The sequence below is a fragment of the Danio rerio genome, chromosome 1, assembly GCF_052040795.2.
Source record: "Danio rerio strain M-AB ecotype USA chromosome 1, GRCz13ab, whole genome shotgun sequence".
In the NCBI taxonomy this organism is placed as follows: Eukaryota; Metazoa; Chordata; class Actinopteri; order Cypriniformes; family Danionidae; genus Danio; species Danio rerio.
In genome coordinates, this window is record NC_141021.1 from 22,746,731 (window position 1) to 22,770,000 (window position 23,270).

Below are 23,270 nucleotides of genomic sequence, written 5' to 3' on the forward strand. Positions count from 1 at the left end.
TCTGAATATGATGCTTAGCACATGCGCTCAACTACTTTGGTCAACCATGGCGAGGCCTGTTCTGAGTGGAACCTGTCCTATTCTGCAGCTTAGGGTCTTGGCAGTCTTCTTGTAGCCTAGAGCAACAATTCTTTTTTCAGATCCTCAACGAGTTCTTTGCCATGAAGTGCCATGTTGAACTTCCAGTGACCAGTATGCGAGAGTAAGGGTGATAACACTGAATTTTACACATCTGCTCCCCAATCACACCTGAGACCTTGCAACACTAACGAGTCACATGACACCAAGAAGGGAGTATGGCTAATTGGGCCCATTGTGGACATTTTGCAGCAGCAGATTCAACCTTAATGGCTGTGTGTTGAGTTATTTTAGGGAGACGGCAAATATAAACTGTTATACAAGCTGTACAGTCTTATGCAAAAGTTTGGTCACCCATGATAATTTTCAGAATTGCATGCCATAGCCTGCTGGCCCTTCAAATCAGCAATTTCATTTGTATACATTTTATACCCTAGGAAAAAAGCAACATTTTAGTTCGAACAAAACATTTTTTTAATCAGCAGATGATGCCTTGCAATTAAAGTCATAACAAAAACAGACAGATTTTTCAAATCACCTCATAGATTTTTGATGATGTTCAAGTTTGGGGACTAGGGTGGTCGTTCTAGAACATTGTATCATGTCTGACCATGAATTCCTTGGTAGATCTGAAACCGTGTTTTAGGTCATTGTCTTGCTGAAACCCTGTCTTAACTTCAGCCTCTTGACTGATTCCTGAACATTTTTCTTCAGAATCTGCTGATCCTGGGTGGAATCCATGCAACCTTTCACTTTGTTTCCAGTACCTGTGCTTGCCACACATCCCCACAGCATGATGAACCCTCCACCATATTTTACAGTAGGGAGCAGGTTCTTCTCCTGGAATGCTGTGTTCTTTTTCTGCCATGAAAAGCGCCTATGGTTGTGGCTTATATCCACAGTATATTTTTCCAAAATTATTAAGGCTTGTCCAGATGAGCCTTTGCATACTGTACCTCAAATGACTCTTCTTGTTGGAGAAGAAAAGTCTTCTTCTGCATCACCTTCCTTTAAGCTGTTCTTTGTGAAGACTGCGCTGGACTGTGGATGGATGTGCAATGACATTATCAGCAGCAAGATGTTCCTGAAACTCTTTGGAGGTGGTCTGTGTTTTGTCTGTGACCGTTCTAACCATTCTTCGCCTTTGCCTTTCAGATATTTTTCTTGGTCTAGCAAAGTGGTTCCCAAACTTTTTGCTGTGCGCACCCCTTTCTAATATTTAACACCTGTCAAGCACTCCTTTCTCCGATTAAACTCCACATTATTAACTACAGTAATTAAATACGCAACACAGTTGACAATTTTCACAACATCATTAAGTACAGACAAAAGTTCATCTGGCATGTTTTTATCGCTTGAGCTTCTTGGTGGATGCTGCAGTTTACCCAGGAAACCGATGGTGCAACTTTTTGGATGGAAGCTACTGCTCCTTTGTGCCTCTTTTTTTCTTCTTCAGCAGTTCCTCCAGTTTTCCTTGAAAAATCTTACAGGCATGTCTTGTAAGTGGCTGTGTCTTATTTGTAAGTGCCAGACCATACAAGAGGGCTTAAGACTGCTATTAGCTAAAACCTGACCACAGATTACACATTGCGGATTGGGATTTTCTGCATCCTCAATCCATGTAAACCCAAAACCAATGTAACTGTCACTATATTTGCGTTTCTTACTTGACATTTTCATTGACACGCTCTCTAGCATAGGCCTAATTCTCTTCATCAGTATATCTCTGCTGGATTTCTGTTTCCGCCTGCGCCTCTTCATTTCGTTCGTTATCCTTCGAGTACATATATTCAAGACTGCTGCACATCTCCATAGAAGAGGCCAATGTAGATGGTTCATCCCTACTGTCACTTGACTTCTTTAAAGTGGCAGTTTTTAACCAGGTGTTCATTTTGATGAATATAGTAAGCGAAAAAAAAATATGAATGTGGTATCACTTAGGGAAAGGGCGGGGCTATTGAGATGAGTATGCATGCATAGGTTTTAAAGTATTTTTTTCTCTGTCAGTGAATTTCTTTTCTCTCAAAAATATGACATGTGAAGTTTACCCAAGATAAATGCATGAAAATAATAAAAGATAAAATTTTCCGCTATTACAAACATTCCCCTGGTGGTTAGACTGCACACCCCAGTTAGGAAACCGCTGGTCTAGCACATCTTTCCTGCACAAGAGCTGTTCCTGTGGCCTTCCATTTTCCTACTATATTTCTGACGGTAGAAATAGAAACTTTTAACACTTGTGATATCTTATTGCATCCTTCTCCTAATTTATGTTGGTGAATTATCCTAGTTTTTAGATCATTAGGAAGTTCTTTTAAAGTTCCCATGTTGCAAATATTAGGTTCACAATAAGGAGAAGCACAACTAGCAATCAGCTGTCTTAAATATCCTTTTTCATTGTTGGTTGGTTAATTTTTGTCTGAAAAACATGACATTTTCTAGCTTTCTCTAAAAACCGAATGGCATGTCATTGCGATCTTCTCTTATAAAGAAAGAGCACAAAATTATGCAGACACAGAGGGGTGCCCAAATTTTTGCATAAGACTGTATTCTCAGTAGTTCACGTTGTAGCAAGGTGTCATTTTTTCAGTGTTGTCACATGAAATATGATTAAATATTTGCAAAATGTAATGGGTGTACTCACTTCTGTGACATACTGTATTTAGGAATCGTAATATCAGGTATTTCACAATATAATAAAAAAGTTTGTGAATATTTGCAGAAAAAAAAACATGCTTAAATCAGGAAGAAGCTTGATTAAATAAATGCTCCATTTACAATTAGTAGGACGTCTTAACCTACAATATGACACTTGTAGGAAGTTTTAATGGTACCAGGACCTCCTATATGATCAAGGCATATTTGGTTTCTCATGTCATGACCCCTTTAAAACACATTTAATAAACTGTTATTTTAAATTATAATAACAGTTCACAGTTTTAAAGTTTTACTGTATTTGTTATGTATTAAATGTAGCTTTGGTGGGCAGAATAGGCTATTTTAACATAAATATTTATTTACTGATCCCAAACTTAACCAAACATAAAAACACTGACCTGTAGTGTGCTTACATGTATAGGTGTCCCACCAGTGCCGTTTGCACTGTTAGTTTTAGCCGGTGTCTTGTTCTCTTTTTCTCTGGCTTTCTCTTTCTCAGCCATCTTTATTTTCTCTGCCTCTATACGTTTGGGGCTGTTCAACATCACCTACAACACAACACGCAGAACAAAAAACATCATGTCAACTGTAAAATATAATTGCATTGAACTACAAAAATTATACCTTTGAATCAAGGCAAATCATAAACCAGAATGTTCTTCATGTAAAACGATAAACCGTAGCAGAATATAAACACTTTTAGCATAAAGAAGTTATTTTCAAGAATGATTTTTTCAATTGCATTCAATATATAAGGCACTAATAAAAAATCAAGCATACACAAGCACACACACACATATATAAACGATACACTTTTGTATTGGATTGTTTTCTATACAATAAAGCTACTCCAGAGTTTATTTTAAAGTTGACCAGCTGGCTTGATCTGAGCCAAATTAATATGAGTGGCTCCTTCAAATAGTAAGGAATTATGAATAATAGACATGGTAACATTTTAGTTAAATACTGATTCTCACTATTAACTAGTGGCTTATTAACTGCCTACTATTACGATATGGTCTGTTTATTAGTACTTATAAAATATATAGTCTTAATGATCTTATTCTGCATTCCTACTCCTACCCAATAATTACACTCAACTTCTACCTTAGAATAGGCAGCAAATTAGGAGTTAAAAGCTAAAAGTCAATTGAAAAAAAGTGAAATGTTTGTCAGTTATGAAAATTGTACCTTAAAATATAAAATAAACCCTTATATGAAATTGCTTGTTATTTTGGCCTTGACCCCTAATGAATGAATACAGTTTTCTTTGTTATATTTGACTTATGTAAATAAACTTTTTCTTGATTTGACCTTGGTGTTTTAAGTCATTAGCCATTCTGGGGTGCGTTTTGCAAACAACGACGTAACTCGCGGCTGAACTATCTTAGTACGATGCATCATTTGGGAAAAGAACGATGTAGTGATGAGTGTAGATCCATCATTTGAACCACGTTCCAATTGAACCAAGTTATAATTTAAACCACCCATAATGATGTTATAAATGGGGTGGAGTAACAAATTCTTCATAGAAGAACCCCGTCATTTCTTTGTGCAAATTACAATGTTTTGTACGCATACCGAATAAAAAAACAATCCAGTATTAGTTTTAGTAAAAACATGCACTCGTTTTCTGTATTAATTAAAATATATGTAAATGGCATATATTTACAAATATTATTGAGAACATTACATATTCTATCCTAAAACATAAAATCACTTACAAAAGCTTACACGTCTTCTAATATCACATATAAATAAAGAAATAATGAGGCTATTTATTAAGAAATGAAATGTAATATTTATTAGAAAATGAATAAATCATTCTTAAATAATAATACTATTAATGATGATGATGATATGATGACGATAATTGTTATGATTATTCTTGTTATTAAGTAGAATATTGCTTATTTGTTTTTTTTACCAAAAAGTCTACTTTTACAATTTGACACATTCAAACCACTGCAGAAATGTTCTAACCAACAGGCCCGTGTCATATTCAGTACAGATACTTAAAAAATAACCTACTATAAATTAAAAGCATTAGCGTATGCTATGGTTTTTGTTTTCAAAAGCTTTGGAGTCATAACATAAATTCCTCTTTTAAATAAGAGGTCACCTATAGCTTTTGTCATGAGCCATGACTGTGTTCAATATGACATTAATGTTTTCAAAGTGCACTGCGAAAGGAGCGCAAATGTAAACTAAAACTGTTCTGTAACAATACTTTGAAAGCAAATTACACCTAAGATAGAAGACTTTAATACTTTTTTTCAATAATTCTATGTTTAAATGTCAGAATGTTCTAAATGAATAGGGCATAGGGGGTATAACTGCCAGTAGAACACCAAATCAACAAACAATGTTTGTAACAACAGAACTTGCGACTTTAGTTGGCTAATGATGGTTTTCGGAAATGCACCCCTGGTTGGGGAAATGAGAGTTCTTTTTTAGCAATTGCACATCACCCATCACCAATCATTTATTTTCTGTTGTGGTCACATCGCTAGACTAACTAAGATCATAACATTCCAAACGTTTTTTTTTTTTGGCTCTCAAAGTGTCAGTAGCACTTCATATGACTTTTTTCAGCTAAAATTCTTATTTATTTATTTTCCTGCAGAAAAAAAAATCACATACATTTTTAATTGCATGAGGGGGGTTCAATTAACAGCAAATTCTCATTCTGGATGAACTATTCCTTTTAGTGGCCAAGCAAATAACAAATACAGCAAAATAAAATGTTATATAAGCTCACTTATAACATTTGGCCTGCATCTTTCTTTCTATTACACTGATGTAGAATCAAATACGTATATATTTATTAGCTAAAAAAAAAACCTACATTATTACTACCTGAGAGAATTCATACATAAAAATTAAAAATGGATTCACAATATGAAACATAGAGAATGAAATGAAGGTGGTTTTCTGATATCACTTCAGTCCGGGACATTTTCATTCACCGAATTTTGCATTTTCAGCACAAAACTAGGAATAAATTATTCAGTAATTGTAAAGGTAAATTGCAGTGTCATACGGATCCATGTTCCCAGAGCTGTTAGCCCAGTTTTCCAGGACTAATAGACAGTGTAAGCGCAGAAGCAGTATCTCATAGTTCAGGAGGAGTTCACTGCTCCTTAGTAAGCCTTTTTTTTTTCTAGCGGTTGCGATTCTGTTTTTAGTTTCCAGGCTTTGATTACTGATCTATTTTCTTTCCTAGGAAAGAGAGCATTTTGGTGTCAGCTTTTTTTGCTTTCCTATTTGTGGAAGAGCTGTACAAGTCTTTTTTGGGTTTTTCTAGGATAAAGTGTTTAGTGTCACATTTAAAGTCAAACACACCTTGACAGAAATCTTGCTAATATGGCTTAAATAAATACACAGGTAATAAATAAACAATAAACATACAGTTGAAGTCAGAATTATTAGACCCCCTGTATTATTAGCCCCCCTGTTTATTTTTTTCCCCCAAGTTCTGTTTACCGGAGAGAAGATTTTTTGGTCACACTTTACAATAAGGTTCATTAGTTAGTGTTAATTAATGCATTTACTAACATGAACAAACAATGAACAATACATTTACTACTGTATTTTTTCATGTTAGTTAACGTTAGTTAGTTAGTTAGTTAGTTAAAATACAGTAGTTCATTGTTAGTTCATGTTAACTCATGGTGCATTAACTAATGTTAACAAGCATGGACTTGGATGTTAATAATGCATTAATAAATGTTCAATTATGATTAATAAATGCTGTACATGTGTTGTTCATGATTAGTTCATGTTAGTAAATGCATTAACTAATGAACCTTATTGTAAAGTGTTACCGATTTTTTTTAACACTTCAAAACATAATAGTTTAATTAATATTTTTTATTAACTGATTTATTTTATCTTTGGCAGATGACAGCAAACAATATTTACTAGATATTTTTCCAAGACACTTCTACATAGCTTAAAGTGACATTTAATGGCTTAACTAGGTTAATTAGGTTAACTAGGCAGGTTAGAGTAATTAAGCAAATTATTGTATAATGATGGTTTGTTTTGTAGTAGACTATCAAAAATATATAGCTGAAAGGGGCTAATAATTTTGACCTTAAAATGGTTTTTAAAGAATTAAAAATTGCTTTCATTCTAGCTGAATTAAACCAAATGAGACTTTCTCCAGAAGAAAAAATATGATCAGACATACTGTGAAAATTTCCTTGTTCTGTTAAACATTTTTGGAAAATATTTATAAAAGAAAAATAATTTCAAAAGGTGGCTAATAATTCTGACTTCAACTGTATGTTTGAGACCACATCAGAATATGTCTACATAAACAGAAAATGTTTATAGAGAAATGAAAAATTTAAAGCATAAAATAGCTTGAATGTTATTAGCATACATTTTCAAAAACTTTATTACATTATTTGTTTCTGATTACTTTTTTATTCAATAAAAATATATTTATTAAATTAAAAATGTATGTCTTTTATCAGTATTTCAGCTATTTAAAATGAATAGTTACTCTGTATAAACACCCTACAATAAAATGTAACTGGATAATGCACATAATTAAATGGTGCTGTCCATGGTACTGAACCGTTATGCTGGCATTATAGGGTGATTCAAACTGAATACCAAAACTTTGACAATCAAGAACCCTGCAAAAAAGAAAAGGACAGCTAAGCTCTTGCTGTCATCAATTTAAAGAAGCTCTGAAGTCTTATTTGGTTGCTCAACTAAAAGAAGGAATAACTGCAGCTATCCAAACTGTTAAGCCCGGGATGCAACAGAAAGTGTGGAACAAGTTAAGTACTCTTCACATTGATTAATTACCCAAGGTTCCATCATGTTTCTGTGATTAAATACAGATTTTTAAAGTTGTGGTATTCTTTTTGAATTACCCTGTACATCATGGATGCTAATTAAATTGGGGGTTTCAAGCAGCTAACTGTCTTATTTTTTTCTAGTACATTTGAATGTGTCTTTTTTAAAATATCATTCAGTGCAATAACAATTTCTAAACAAATCTTATAACGCATATTCCTAAAATAAATCATATGATTACATATTAAAGAAGTGCAACCTCAAAATACTTATTAATTTAAACAGTCATCTATGTTAAATGATTACTGAAGTACTGTATGTTTTACAAGAAAATGCAACATACACTTCAAAATTCACAATTCAGTCTGTTGCCGTTTCTTTCATTAATTAAGAATAAGTAATAAGTGATTCACATAAAAAGTGGTTGGTTTTAATAAAGCAAGGCCTCCCACAGCACAGCTCTTTGGTCTTACTTGTATTAACTGCAGCAAACTCTCTTGGAACTGGTGGACTATGGAATCCACACATTCCCTATTGTTCCCCAGAGTTTGCTCACCCCTCATACAGGCCAACAAGGCCATGTCAACAAGGCCATGTCATCAACATATTTCAAAAGTGACATATCCTTAATTTCATACCTGATTTCTTTTTCATTTATGAAGAATAAACTAGGTTATAACATACATCCCTGTGGACACCCTGAATTCACAATTATATTGTTAGATTTAAAACCACTCAGCCTAACATGTTGCTTCTAAAAAAACGAGTTATTCGAGCAATGGGTTGCCACCTAGCGTCTTGACAGAGCTTGAAAGCATGCAAATGCAAACAAAAGTAAGCTAAGAGCAAATGTCTGAAACATGCAAACAATGCACAAACAGCACCGACTTCTCTCAGTTGAGTAAATTGTGCTATAAAATCTGCAGATAAGCAAAGATCACCATAAAAATGTTATTTACAAATGTATTATTATTATATAATTTAGGAATTTTATCTCTGTGACTGAATTTTGATGAAAGTTGACCATGACATGACCATTACAGTCTTGTTATTGTATTTCTTTAAATTTCAATGTAAGACTGTTTACGTTAGTTGTTTGTTTGATCTTTTTATCTAAAATGAGCTGAAACAACATAATTCTTGAGTTTCTTTAACAACTTGATTGTTTTATGTTCAATCCACTTAAATTTGCAAAAATTACATATTTGTAAACTTAATTCCTTCATATTGTCCCAACACAAATCAAATGCGTGGAACACAGCGTTGTTTGTTTGTTTTGTTTTTTTTACAGTGTGAAGTCTGTCTTTTAGAAAGTCATTTAATCCATAGTGCAAGAGTTGAGAGACACTGGAGACAATTCAGTTGATAAACCAATGTTTACTGGGTTAAATGCTGATGTAAAATCCATAAATAAGATCTAAACCCCACCTATCTGAGCTGAATTCTTTTTCACCACCATTACTTCCACTAATTCCAAATCATATTCACATTTTTTCTAAAATAGCAAGAAAAAGAACTTTGCATTGTGGCACAGAGACTGCATGTGTTAATTTATTCATCAATCACAGCTACAAACAAACCAGTACAGGGTTCCCACGCTTGTTTAAAGTACTTGAAGGTATTTAAATTTCAGACATATGAATTTAAGGGCTGGAAACTAAAAACAAGTTCCTAAAAACAAAACTTAGGTCCTTGAAAGTGCTTGAATTTAAAATTCATTGTGTTATTTGTTATTAGTTGTTGTTATTATTATTATTATTATTATTATTGTTATTATTATTATTACTTGTCCTAAAAATCTTAAATTTAAATCTTACGTGAACTATGACTAATAATATGCCAAATGTGCTCTATTTAAAATTATTAGTAATTTTAAAAGTCCTTGAATTTGGTGTCCATGAAAAACTGGGAACCCTGCAGTAGAGATCTTGTGATCCAGGCTCATTTTGAAAATGTATATACATTTCTAGAGTAGAGAGCACCAAATAAGTCCTACGAGCTACATTTTTTTTTTTTTTGCAGTTTTTGTTTTAGTTCATCCACCAGCGAGGCCTCTGTGTACACTTTTTGATCTCAAAATTCTCCCACGAGTGCCATTCATGCCTGCTGTCGACTGACTGACTGAATGACTGACAAATGATAAACCCAACCTATAGGGTTGGGTACCGAAACTCGGTACTTTAGCGGTTTAGGTGCTACATTATAAAAAACAGAAGTATCAATAAGCTCTGACGTTAACGGTTCTGCTATCGGTACTGGAGAATTATTGCTGAATAAACATTACTTACAGTTGCATAATTTAACTGACCAACCTTTTCTAATTTGCTATATTTAATATTCATTTGCATAGTGGGCAATTTCACTTGAGAAATGCTTGTGTTTCCGGTGAGAGCATCAAGTATAAAAGCCATCACAGTTCTCATCTGTTTGTGCGCGCCCAGTGCTCACACATGCTGTAGCTCGCGACACAGACTCATGCACACACACAGCTCGTAAGCTTGCAAAGTGGCGGAGAGAACCAAATGGGTTGTATTTCCTAAGTGGACAGCGACAATGCCAGTTGCAACAAACGCAACAAGTTGTTTTCTTGTATAATCGAAGTGAAAGTATCTTTTAAAAGTGCATTAACTGCAATGAAAAGTATTGAAAAGTTTTTGACTGCCTAGTTACTAACGGTAATTTTACATCCACATCGTTATGGCAGCAGTCAATCACCTAAATTAGTATAACATTAATAGTTAAATAAGCACAAACATTCATGTTACAAGGAAAACAATTTTTTTTCTGCAGTAGCCCAAATAAATCTTCAACATAAAAAATACTTTTACATTACTGTTTTTACAAATATAGCCTATGAATAGCCTAATGATGTACTATTATTAAGAAATGATATAAAAAACTGCTTATTTTTTACATTGCAAGATGCTTCAAAACTGTATTAAAACACAATAAACACCCAATACACTGTTCACTATTTATGTGAATGCGTTAATGAAAAATCATAAACATCTCATTTAACTGCATTTTGCAACTCAAAGAGGGTATTTTCAACTACAGGGAGCACAATAAACCAAAAAAGATCCTGACTTCTGCCAGAAAAGCAAACATGTTGAGTCATTTTGCTTCAAACCATTGTTCATTCTTTTACAGGAATAAAAATATTTATTTGTTTTTACAATTATTGGATTAGTTTTATTTTACATTAAAAACGAAATAATAAAACAGAGTGTAGTTAATTCTGTTCAAATTGTTTTGTTTTGTTTTTTATAAAAAAAAAAAAAACACTACAAAAAGTACAGATAAGGGAACTGTTAAAGAACCGAACAAATAAGAGGTATTGATAAAAGTAGTAATACGGTTAAAACCTTAATGATACCCACCCCTTCCAACCAAAAGTGTTTTCAATTGACCCCCCCACCAACTTCCCTAAACCCTACTGACAGTTTTCAAAAGCAATCCAGAAAAAGAAAAGTCCTCGTTTAATTTTTACCACATTTTCAGATTTTACCACATTCTCACCCTGTTATTTACTTGTTTATTATATTTTTTGGTCTCTGTTTTTGCTTTACCAGCTTTCTTGAAGTGTTCTTTGTCAGACTCGAACCCCATCATCATGATCAACTCCTCTCTACGTGTCAAGTCCACCGGCATACATGGCGAGCTAACTGTACAAACTGGTAAGCTATCCATACAGTGGTAAGCGGTCAGCTAGTAATCGTGAAAAGAAATGGCATCATACCGCCCCCTAGTGTTCATTTTAAAGACGAAATGCAGCCATGCGTACCTCTGGCTAAATAATTCATGACCTCCTGAAATGTATACTGTAGGGCAGGCGTGACCAACCTTGTTCCTGGAGATTGACCTTCCTGCAGATTTCAGTTGCAACCCATATCAAACACACCTGCTTGTAATTATCAAGTGCTGTTCAGGTCATAATCAATTGATTCAGGTGTGTTTGATCAGGGTTGGAGCTGAAATTTGCAGGAAGGTTGATCTCCAGGAACAGAGTTGAGCACCACTGCTGTAGGGCTTTGTTTTCAGATTAAGCCTGTGTTGGATTGAGGTTTAGATTTACTAGACTTTTAAACTCTAGTACTAAACTAGACAGTAAAGTTCGTCGAGACAAACTTTGAGGCTGGCTTGACAAAGCCTGTTGGTAATAGTTTATTTAGTTTAAAAACAGTTTGAAAAAGTATAAGTAGCATGTTATTAGCATGATTCTAGCATGAATTAGCATGATACTACCATGGATTAGCATGTTATTAGCATGGGATGTAGTACAAATTAGCATTTTATTAGCATGATTCTAGTATAAATTAGCGTGTTATTAGCATGCTTCTAGCATGAATTAGCATGTTACTAGCATGATTCTAGAATAAATTAGCATGTCACTAGCATGATTCTAGTATGAATTAGCATGCTACTAGAATGATTCTAGCATGAATTAGCATGTTACTAGCATGATTCTAGCATGAATTAGCATGTTACTAGTATGATTCTAGCATGAATTAGCATGTTACTAGCATGATTCTAGCATGCATTAGCATGTTACTAGCATGATTCTAGTATGAATTAGCCTGTTACTAGCATGATTCTAGTATGAATTAGCAGGTTATTAGCATGATTCTAGCATGAATTAGCATGATTCTAGTATGAATTAGCATGTTACTAGAATGATTCTAGCATGAATTAGCATGTTACTCGCATGATTCTAGCATGAATTAGCATGTTATTAGCATGATTATAGTATGAATTAGCATGTTACTAGCATGAATCTAGCGTGAATTAGCCTGTTATTAGCATGATTCTAGCATGCATTAGCATGTTACTAGCATGATTCTAGTATGAATTAGCATGTTATTAGCATGATTCTAGTATGAATTAGCATGTTATTAGCATGATTGTAGTATGAATTAGCATGTTACTAGCATGATTCTAGTATGAATTAGCATGTCACATAGCATGCTTAGGTGGTTGCTAGGGTATTCTGAGTGGTTGCTAAGTCGTTGCTAGGCAGTTGCTAGGGTGTCCTGAGTGGTTGCTAGGTGGCTGCTAAGATGTTGCTAGAGTGTTGCTAGGTGGTTGCTATGGTGTTCTGAGTGGTTGCTAGGTTGTTGCTAGGCAGTTGCTAGGGTGCTCTGATTGGTTGCTAGGTGGTTGCTAGGTGGTTGCTAGGGTGTTCTGAGGGGTTGCTAGGTGGTTGCTAAGGTGTTGCTAGGTGGTTGCTAAGGAGTCCTAAGTGGTTGCTAGGTGGTTGCTAAGGTGTTGCTAGGTGGTTGCTAGGGTGTTCTGAGTGGTTGCTAAGGCGTTGCTAGGCGGTTGCTAGGGTGTCCTGAGTGGTTGCTAGGTGGTTGCTAAGTTGTTGCTAGGTGGTTGCTAGGGTGTCCTGAGTGGTTGCTTGGTGGTTGCTAAGGCGTTGCTAGGCGGTTGCTAGGGTGTTCTGACTGGTTGCTAGGTGGTTGCTAAGGTGTTGCTAGGCGGTTGATAAGGTGTCCCAAGTGGTTGCTAGGTGGTTGCTAAGGTGTTGCTATGTGGTTGCTAGGGTATTCTGAGTGGTTGCTAAGGCGTTGCTAGGCCGTTGCTAGGGTGTCCTGAGTGGTCGCTAGGCCCTTACTAAGGCATTACTAGGCCGTTGCTAGGTGGTTGCTAGGCGGTTGCTAGGGTAATTTGGGTGGTTGCTAGGCAGTTGCTAGGGTACCCTGGTTGGTTACTAGGCAAGCCTTACATACATGCTTGATAAAACATTTATACTTAGTAAGCATTTCTAGCAAGTTACAGTACTTGGCTAGTCAATATTAGCATGTAGCTAATCACTGCTAGCATGTGTAGCATTTAGGAAGTTCCGTTTGCTAGCATGAGTCAAACGAGCCAATCTCCAAGTCTCTACGATGTTCTGATGCTGAGATATAGCTGTTGATGAATGGTTGCTAGGGTACTCTGTTTTGTTGCTATGGGCGAGGTTACAGAGTGCACTTGAATGTGGTTGGCTGTCTAAGTCAAATGAACCAACCCCCATGTCTCTATGACACTGCTATGCAAAGATATGCATCTTGGCCTATTTTAATGGAAGTCTATGGAATCAATTTGGGGGCGTGGCTTGTGAGCTTCATTATCATATTGAGATGCTCATTGGTTGTCTGAGTCAGATGAGCCATCCCCCAAGTCAATAGGACACTGCTGAGCAAAGATATGCATGTAGGCCAGTTATTAACATGAGTCTAGTATGAATTAGCATGTTACTAGCATGATTCTTGTACAAATTAGCATGTCATTAGCATGTTTCCAGTATGAGTTAGCATGTCATTAGCATGATTAGCATATGAGTAGCATGTTGCTAGCATGATTGGCATGTCATTAGCATGTTAGAATTATAAGCATTTGATAGCACAGCTAATTACGTTCTATAGGACAGTTGCTAGGGTGCAGTATGTGGTAGTTAGGGGTGTGGCTAGAAAGTTAAAAGGCCATCAGTGATTGGCTGCTGGCTAGACTGAGTTAAATGAGCTCAGCCATTAGTTTCTATGACAGTCTGATGCAGAGTTATGAGCTCACAAAGTTTGATCCCATGTTAAGTCAATGAGAGTTTTTTGTAATGGAAGTCTACGGGACAGTTGCTAGGGTGCAGTATGTGGTAGTTAGGGGTGTGGCTAGAAAGTTAAAAGCTCATCAGTTATTGGCAGTTTGGTAGTCTGAGTTAAATGAGCTCAGCCATTAGTCTGTATGACAGTCTGATGTAGAGTTATGAGCTCACAAAGTTTGATCCCATGTTAAGTCAATGAGAGTCTTTTGAATGGAAGTCTACGGGACAGTTGCTAGGGTGCAGTATGTGGTAGTTAGGGGAGTGGCTAGAAAGTTAAAAGCTCATCAGTTATTGGCAGTTTGGTAGTCGGAGTTAAATGAGCTCAGCCATTAGTCTGTAGGACAGTCTGATTCAGAGTTATGAGCTCACAAAGTTTGATCCCATGTTAAGTCAATGAGAGTCTATTGAATGGAAGTCTATGGGACAGTTACTAGGGTCCAAAAGTGGTTGCTAGGGCGTGGCTAGAAAGTTTAAAGGTGATCAGTCATTGGCAGTTTGATAGTCTGAGTTAAATGAGCCCAGTTAGAAGTCTGTGCAACAGTCTGACGCAGAGTTATGAGGTCACAAAGTTTGATCCAATGTTAAGTCTATGGGATTTTTCCGACAGTCCCGGGACGTTTTTCGGAAAACCGAAAGTCGGATCAGTCGGAAAAGATATAGCATAAAGAGTCAGACCAGTTTGGAGGTCTGGTGTGAGTTTGGTGGTAATAGTTTGAAAGTTCAAGGAGCAGATAGATTTTGAATTTTAGTCTCAGAAGAAGAATAATAAATAAAAATAATAATAACTAGACAGTAAAGTTCGTCGAGACAAACTTTGAGGCTGGCTTGACAAAGCCTGTTGGTAATAGTTTATTTAGTTTAAAAACAGTTCGAAAAAGTATAAGTAGCATGTTATTAGCATGATTCTAGCATGAATTAGCATGATTCTAGCATGGATTAGCATGTTATTAGCATGAGTGTAGTACAAATTAGCATGTTATTAGCATGATTCTAGTATGAATTAGCATGTTATTAGCATGATTCTAGCATGAATAAGCATGTTACTAGCATGATTCTAGAATAAATTAGCATGTCACTAGCATGATTCTAGTATGAATAAGCATGCTACTAGCATGATTCTAGCATGAATTAGCATGTTACTAGTATGATTCTAGCATGAATTAGCATGTTACTGGCATGATTCTAGCATGCATTAGCATGTTACTAGCATGATTCTAGTATGAATTAGCCTGTTACTAGCATGATTCTAGTATGAATTAGCATGATTCTAGCGTGAATTAGCTTGTTATTAGCATTATTGTAGTATGAATTAGCATGTTACTAGCATGATTCTAGTATGAATTAGCATGTCACATAGCATGCTTAGGTGGTTGCTAGGGTATTCTGAGTGGTTGCTAAGTCGTTGCTAGGCAATTGCTAGGGTGTCCTGAGTGGTTGCTAGGTGGTTGCTAAGGTGTTGCTAGGCGGTTGCTAGGGTGTTCTGAGTGGTTGCTAGGTGGTTGCTAAGGTGTTGCTAGGTGGTTGCTAAGGTGTCCTAAGTGGTTGCTAGGTAGTTGCTAGGGTATTCTGAGTGGTTGCTAAGGCGTTGCTAGGGGGTTGCTAGGGTGTCCTGAGTGGTTGCTAGGTGGTTGCTAAGGCATCGCTAGGTGGTTGCTAGGGTGTCCTGAGTGGTTGCTAGGTGGTTGCTAAGGCGTTGCTAGGCAGTTGCTAGGGTGTTCTGAGCAGTTGCTAGGGGGTTGCTAAGGTGTTTCTAGGCGGTTGCTAAGGTGTCCCAAGTGGTTGCTAGGTGGTTGCTAGGGTATTCTAATTGGTTGCTAGGCGTTGCTAGGCGGTTGCTAGGGTGTCCTAAGTGGTCGCTAGGCCCTTACTAAGGCATTACTAGGCCGTTGCTAGGCGGTTGCTAGGCAGTTGCTAGTGTAATTTGGGTGGTTGCTAGGCAGTTGCTAGGGTACCCTGGGTGGTTACTAGGCAAGCCTCATATACATGCTTGATAAAACATTTATACTAAGTAAGCATGTCTAGCAAGTTACAGTACTTGGCTAGTCAATATTAGCATGTAGCTAATCACTGCTAGCATGTGTAGCATATAGGAAGTTCCGTTTGCTAGCATGAGTCAAACGAGCCAATCTCCAAGTCTCTATGATGTTCGGATGCTGAGATATAGCTGATGATGAATGGTTGCTAGGGTACTTTGTTTTGTTGCTATGGGCGAGGTTACAGAGTGCACTTGAATGTGGTTGGCTGTCTAAGTCAAATGAACCAACCCCCATGTCTCTATGACACTGCTATGCAAAGATATGCATCTTGGCCTATTTTAATGGAAGTCTAAGGAATCAATTTGGGGGCGTGGCTTGTGAGCTTCATTATCATATTGAGATGCTCATTGGTTGTCTGAGTCAGATGAGCCATCCCCCAAGTCAATAGGACAATGCTAAGCAAAGATATGCATGTAGGCCAGTTATTAACATCAGTCTAGTATGAATTAGCATGTTACTAGCATTATTCTAGTACAAATTAGCATGTCATTAGCATGTTTCCAGTATGAGTTAGCATGTCATTAGCATGATTAGCATATGAGTAGCATGTTGCTAGCATGATTGGCATGTCATTAGCATGTTAGAATTATAAGCATTTAATAGCACAGCTAATTACTGTCTGTAGAACAGTTGCTAGGGTGCAGTATGTGGTAGTTAGGGGTGTGGCTAGAAAGTTAAAAGGCCATCAGTGATTGGCTGCTGGCTAGACTGAGTTAAATGAGCTCAGCCATTAGTCTCTATAACAGTCTGATGTAGAGTTATGAGCTCACAAAGTTTGATCTCATGTAAAGTCAATGAGAGTCTTTTGTAATAGAAGTCTACGGGACAGTTGCTAGGGTGCAGTATGTGGTAGTTAGGGGTGTGGCTAGAAAGTTAAAAGCTCATCAGTTATTGGCAGATTGGTAGTCAGAGTTAAATGAGCTCAGCCATTAGTCTGTAGGACAGTCTGATGCAGAGTTATGAGCTCACAAAGTTTGATCCCATGTAAAGTCAATGAGAGTCTTTTGTAATGGAAGTCTACGGGACAGTTAGGGGTGTGGCTACAAAGTTAAAAGCTCATCAGTTATTGGCAGTTTGGTAGTCGGAGTTAAATGAGCTCAGCCATTAGTCTGTAGGATAGTCTGTTTCAGAGTTATGAGCACACAAAGTTTGATCCCATGTAAAGTCAATGAGAGTCTTTGTAATGGAAGTCTATGGGACAGTTGCTAGGGTGCAGTATGTGGTAGTTAGGGGAGTGGCTAGAAAGTTAAAAGCTCATCAGTTATTGGCAGTTTGGTATTCGGAGTTAAATGAGCTCAGCCATTAGTCTGTAGGACAGTCTGATTCAGAGTTATGAGCTCACAAAGTTTGATCCCATGTTAAGTCAATGAGAGTCTATTGAATGGAAGTCTATGGGACAGTTACTAGGGTCCAAAAGTGGTTGCTAGGGCGTGGCTAGAAAGTTTAAAGGTGATCAGTCATTGGCAGTTTGATAGTCTGAGTTAAATGAGCCCAGTTAGAAGTCTGTGCAACAGTCTGACGCAGAGTTATGAGGTCACAAAGTTTGATCCAATGTTAAGTCTATGGGATTTTTCCGACAGTCCCGGGACGTTTTTCGGAAAACCGAAAGTCGGATCAGTCGGAAAAGATATAGCATAAAGAGTCAGACCAGTTTGGAGGTCTGGTGTGAGTTTGGTGGTAATAGTTTGAAAGTTCAAGGAGCAGATAGATTTTGAATTTTAGTCTCAGAAGAAGAATAACTAGACAGTAAAGTTCGTCGAGACAAACTTTGAGGCTGGCTTGACAAAGCCTGTTGGTAATAGTTTATTTAGTTTAAAAACAGTTTGAAAAAGTATAAGTAGCATGTTATTAGCATGATTTTAGCATAGATTAGCAAGTTATTAGCATGAATTAGCATCTTATTAGTACGATTTTAGCATGGATTAGCATGTTATTAGCATGATTCTAGCACGATTTAGCATGTTACTAGCATAATTCTAGCATGAATTAGTGTGTTATTAGCATGATTGTAGTAAAATTATCATGTTACTAGTGTTTTTCTAGCATGAAGTAGCATGTTATTAGCATGATTCTAGTATGAATTAGCATGTCACTAACATGAGTCTAGTATGAATTATCATGCTACTAGCATGATTCTAGTATAAATTAGCATGTTATTAGCATGATTCTAGCATGAATAAGCATGTTACTAGCATGATTCTGGCATGAATTAGTATGTTACTAGCATGATTCTAATATGAATTAGCAAGATTCTAGTATGAATTAGCATGTTATTAGCATGATTCTAGTATGAGTTAGCATGTTATTAGCATGATTCTAGCATGAGTTAGCATGTTACTAGCATGATTCTAGCATAAATTAGCATGTTACTAGCATGATTCTAGGAAGAACTAGCATGTTACTAGCATGATTCCAGTATGAATTAGCATGTTATTAGCATGATTTTAGCATGAATTATCATGTTACTAGCATGATTCCAGTATGAATTAGCATGTTACTAGCATGAGTCTAGTATGAATTAGCATGTCATTAGCATGATTCTAGTATGATTTAGCATGTTATTAGCATGATTCTAGCATGAATTAGCATGTTACTAGCAAGATTCCAGTATGAATTAGCATGTTATTAGCATGATTCTAGCATGAATTAGCATGTTACTAGCATGATTCCAGTATGAATTAGCATGTTACTAGCATGATTCTAGCATAAATTAGCATGTTACTAGCACGATTTTAGCATGAATTAGCATGATTCTAGCATGAAGTTAGCATGTTGTTAGCATGATTCTAGCATGAATTAGCATGTGCTAAGGTGTTGCTAGGTGGTTGCTAAGGTGTTGCTAGACGGTTGCTAGGGTGTCCTAAGTGGTTATTAGGTGGTTGCTAAGGTGTTGCTAGGCGGTTGCTAGGGTGTTTTGAGTGGTTGCTAGGTGGTTGCTAAGGTGTTGCTAGGTGGTTGCTAAGGTGTCCTAAGTGGTTGCTAGATGGTTGCTAGGGTATTCTGAGTGGTTGCTAAGGCGTTGCTAGGTGGTTGCTATGGATTCCTGAGTGGTTGCTAGGTGGTTGCTAAGGTGTTGCTAGGTGGTTGCTAGGGTGTCCTGAGTGGTTGCTATGTGGTTGCTAAGGCGTTGCTAGGCAGTTGCTAGGGTGTTATGAGTGGTTGCTAGGTGGTTGCTAAGGTGTTGCTAGGCGGTTGCTAAGGTGTCCCAAGTGGTTGCTAGGTGGTTGCTAAGGTGTTGCTAGGTGGTTGCTAAGGTATTCTGAGTGGTTGCTAAGGCGTTGCTAGGCGGTTGCTAGGGTGTCCTGAGTGGTTGCTAGGCCCTTACTAAGGCATTACTAGGCCGTTGCTAGGTGGTTGCTAGGCGGTTGCTAGGGTAATTTGGGTGGTTGCTAGGCAGTTGCTAGGGTACCCTGGTTGGTTACTAGGCAAGCCTCACATACATGCTTGATAAAACATTTATACTTAGTAAGCATTTCTAGCAAGTTACAGTACTTGGCTAGTCAATATTAGCATGTAGCTAATCACTGCTAGCATTTGTAGCATTTAGGAAGTTCCGTTTGCTAGCATGAGTCAAACGAGCCAATCTCCAAGTCTCTACGATGTTCTGATGCTGAGATATAGCTGTTGATGAATGGTTGCTAGGGTACTCTGTTTTGTTGCTATGGGCGAGGTTACAGAGTGCACTTGAATGTGGTTGGCTGTCTAAGTAAAATGAACCAACCCCCATGTCTGTATGACACTGCTATGCAAAGATATGCATCTTGGCCTATTTTAATGGAAGTCTATGGAATCAATTTGGGGGCGTGGCTTGTGAGCTTCATTATCATATTGAGATGCTCATTGGTTGTCTGAGTCAGATGAGCCATCCCTCAAGTCAATAGGACACTGCTAAGCAAAGATATGCATGTAGGCCAGTTATTAACATGAGTCTAGTATGAATTAGCATGTTACTAGCATGATTCTTGTACAAATTAGCATGTCATTAGCATGTTTCCAGTATGAGTTAGCATGTCATTAGCATGATTAGCATATGAGTAGCATGTTGCTAGCATGATTGGCATGTCATTAGCATGTTAGAATTATAAGCATTCGATAGCACACCTAATTACAGTCTATAGGACAGTTGCTAGGGTGCAGTATGTGGTAGTTAGGGGTGTGGCTAGAAAGTTAAAAGGCCATCAGTGATTGGCTGCTGGCTAGACTGAGTTAAATGAGCTTAGCCATTAGTCTCTATGACAGTCTGATGCAGAGTTATGAGCTCACAAAGTTTGATCCCATGTAAAGTCAATGAGAGTCTTTTGTAATGGAAGTCTACGGGACAGTTGCTAGGGTGCAGTATGTGGTAGTTAGGGGTGTGGCTAGAAAGTTAAAAGCTCATCAGTTATTGGCAGTTTGGTAGTCGTAGTTAAATGAGCTCAGCCATTAGTCTGTAGGACAGTCTGATGCAGAGTTATGAGCTCACAAAGTTTGATCCCATGTTAAGTCAATGAGAGTCTTTTGAATGGAAGTCTATGGGACAGTTTCTAGGGTCCAAAAGTGGTTGCTAGGGCGTGGCTAGAAAGTTTAAAGGTGATCAGTCATTGGCAGTTTGATAGTCTGAGTTAAATGAGCCCAGTTAGAGTTCTGTGCGACAGTCTGACGCAGAGTTACGAGGTCACAAAGTTTGGTCCAATGTTAAGTCTATGGGATTTTTCCGACAGTCCCGGGACGTTTTTCGGAAAACCGAAAGTCCAATCAGTCTGAGGAGATATAGCATACCGAGTCAGAATAGTTTGGAGGTCTGGTGTGAGTTTGGTGGTAATAGTTCGAAAGTTCAAGGAGGAGATAGATTTTGATTTTTAGAGTCAGAAGAAGAATAATAATAACTAGATTCTTAAAGTTTGAGAACAAACTTTGAGGCTGGCTTGTGAAAGCCTGACGGTAATAGTTTATTTAGTTTAAACAGTTTTAAAAAGTATGAAAAGATAGATAGATAGATAGATAGATAGATAGATAGATAGATAGATAGATAGATAGATAGAAAGATAGATAGATAGATTAGCATGTTATTAGCATGATTTTAACGTGAAATAGCATGTTGTTAGCATGATTCTAGCATGAATTAGCATGTTACTAGCATGATTTTAGCATGAATTAGCATGTTGTTAGCATGATTTTAGCATGAATTAGCATGTTACTAGCATGATTCTAGCATGAATTAGCATGTTGTTAGCATGATTCTAGCATGAATTAGCATGTTGTTAGCACGATTCTAGCATGAATTAGCATGTTACTAGCATGATTCTAGCATGAATTAGCATGTACCTAGCATGATTTTAACATGAATTAGCATGTTACTAGCATGAATTAGCATGTTACTAGCATGATTCTCGCATAAATTAGCATATTACTAGCATGATTCTAGCATGAATTAGCATGTTACTAGCATGATTCTAGCATAAATTAGCATGTTGTTAGCATGATTTTAGCATGAATTGGCATGTTACTAGCATGATTCTAGCATGAATTAGCATGTTGTTAGCATGATTCTAACATGAATTAGCATGTTACTAGCATGATTCTAGCATGAATTAGCATGTTGTTAGCATGATTCTAGCATGAATTAGCATGTTTCTGGCATGAATTAGCATGTTGTTAGCACAATTCTAGCAGGAATTAGCATGTTGTTAGCACGATTCTAGCATGAATTAGCATGTTACTAGCAGGATTCTAGCATGAATTAGCATGTTGTTAGCAAGATTCTAGCATGAATTAGCATGTTGTTAGCATGATTCTAGCATAAATTAGCATGTTGTTAGCATGATTCTAGCATGAATTAGCGTGTTACTAGCATGTTTCTAGCATGAATTAGCATGTTGTTAGCACGATTCTAGCATGAATTAGCATGTTACTAGCACGATTCTAGCATAAATTAGCATGTTAATAGCACGATTCTAGCATGAATTAGCATGTTGTTAGCATGATTCTAGCATGAATTAGCATGTTGTTAGCACGATTCTAGCTTGAATTAGCATGTTACTAGCACGATTCTAGCATGAATTAGCATGTTACTAGCATGATTCTAGCATGAATTAGCATGTTACTAGCATGATTCTAGCATGAATTAGCATGTTACTAGCATGATTCTAGCATAAATTAGCATGTAACTAGCATGATTCTAGCATGAATTAGCATGTTGTTAGCACGATTCTAGCTTGAATTAGCATGTTACTAGCACGATTCTAGCATGAATTAGCATGTTGTTAGCACGATTCTAGCTTGAATTAGCATGTTACTAGCACGATTCTAGCATGAATTAGCATGTTACTAGCATGATTCTAGCATGAATTAGCATGTTACTAGCATGATTCTAGCATGAATTAGCATGTTGTTAGCATGATTTTAGCATGAATTGGCATGTTACTAGCATGAATTAGCATGTTGTTAGCATGATTCTAACATGAATTAGCATGTTACTAGCATGATTCTAGCATGAATTAGCATGTTGTTAGCATGATTCTAGCATGAATTAGCATGTTGTTAGCATGATTCTAGTATAAATTAGCATGTGACTAGCATGATTTTGGCATGAATTAGCATGTGACTAGCATGATTCTAGTGTGAATTAGCAAATTGTTAGCATGATGGATAGATGGATGGATAGATAGACAGATAGATAGAGGTAGATAGATAGATAGATAGATAGATAGATAGATAGATAGATAGAGGTAGATAGATAGATAGATAGATAGATAGATAGATAGATAGATAGATAGATAGATAGATAGATAGATAGATAGATAGATAGATAGATAGATGGATGGATAGATAGACAGATAGATAGAGGTAGATAGATAGATAGATAGATAGATAGATAGATAGATAGATAGAGGTAGATAGATAGATAGATAGATAGATAGATAGATAGATAGATAGATAGATAGATAGATAGATAGATAGATAGATAGATAGACAGATAGATAGAGGTAGATAGATAGATAGATAGATAGATAGATAGATAGATAGATAGATAGATAGATAGAGGTAGATAGATAGATAGATAGATAGATAGATAGATAGATAGATAGATAGATAGATAGATAGATAGATAGATAGATGTAGAT

General features: G+C 36.7%; 1 protein-coding gene across 19 annotated transcripts in view; it reads right to left on the reverse strand.

Moving 5' to 3' along the window:
* The window catches only part of glrba (glycine receptor, beta a), an 86,034-nt gene that overhangs the window by 8,546 nt on the left and 54,218 nt on the right, over positions 1–23,270 (reverse strand). For 7 of the 19 annotated variants that reach the window (XR_015475962.1, XR_015475961.1, XR_015475968.1 and 4 more), the window contains one exon: positions 3,150–3,284. Coding sequence is in view for 7 of the 19 variants with exons in the window: in XM_087236497.1 (XP_087092623.1) it covers positions 3,150–3,284 (135 nt within the window). In the remaining 12 variants the exon portion in view is untranslated. 19 annotated transcript variants of the gene reach the window in all.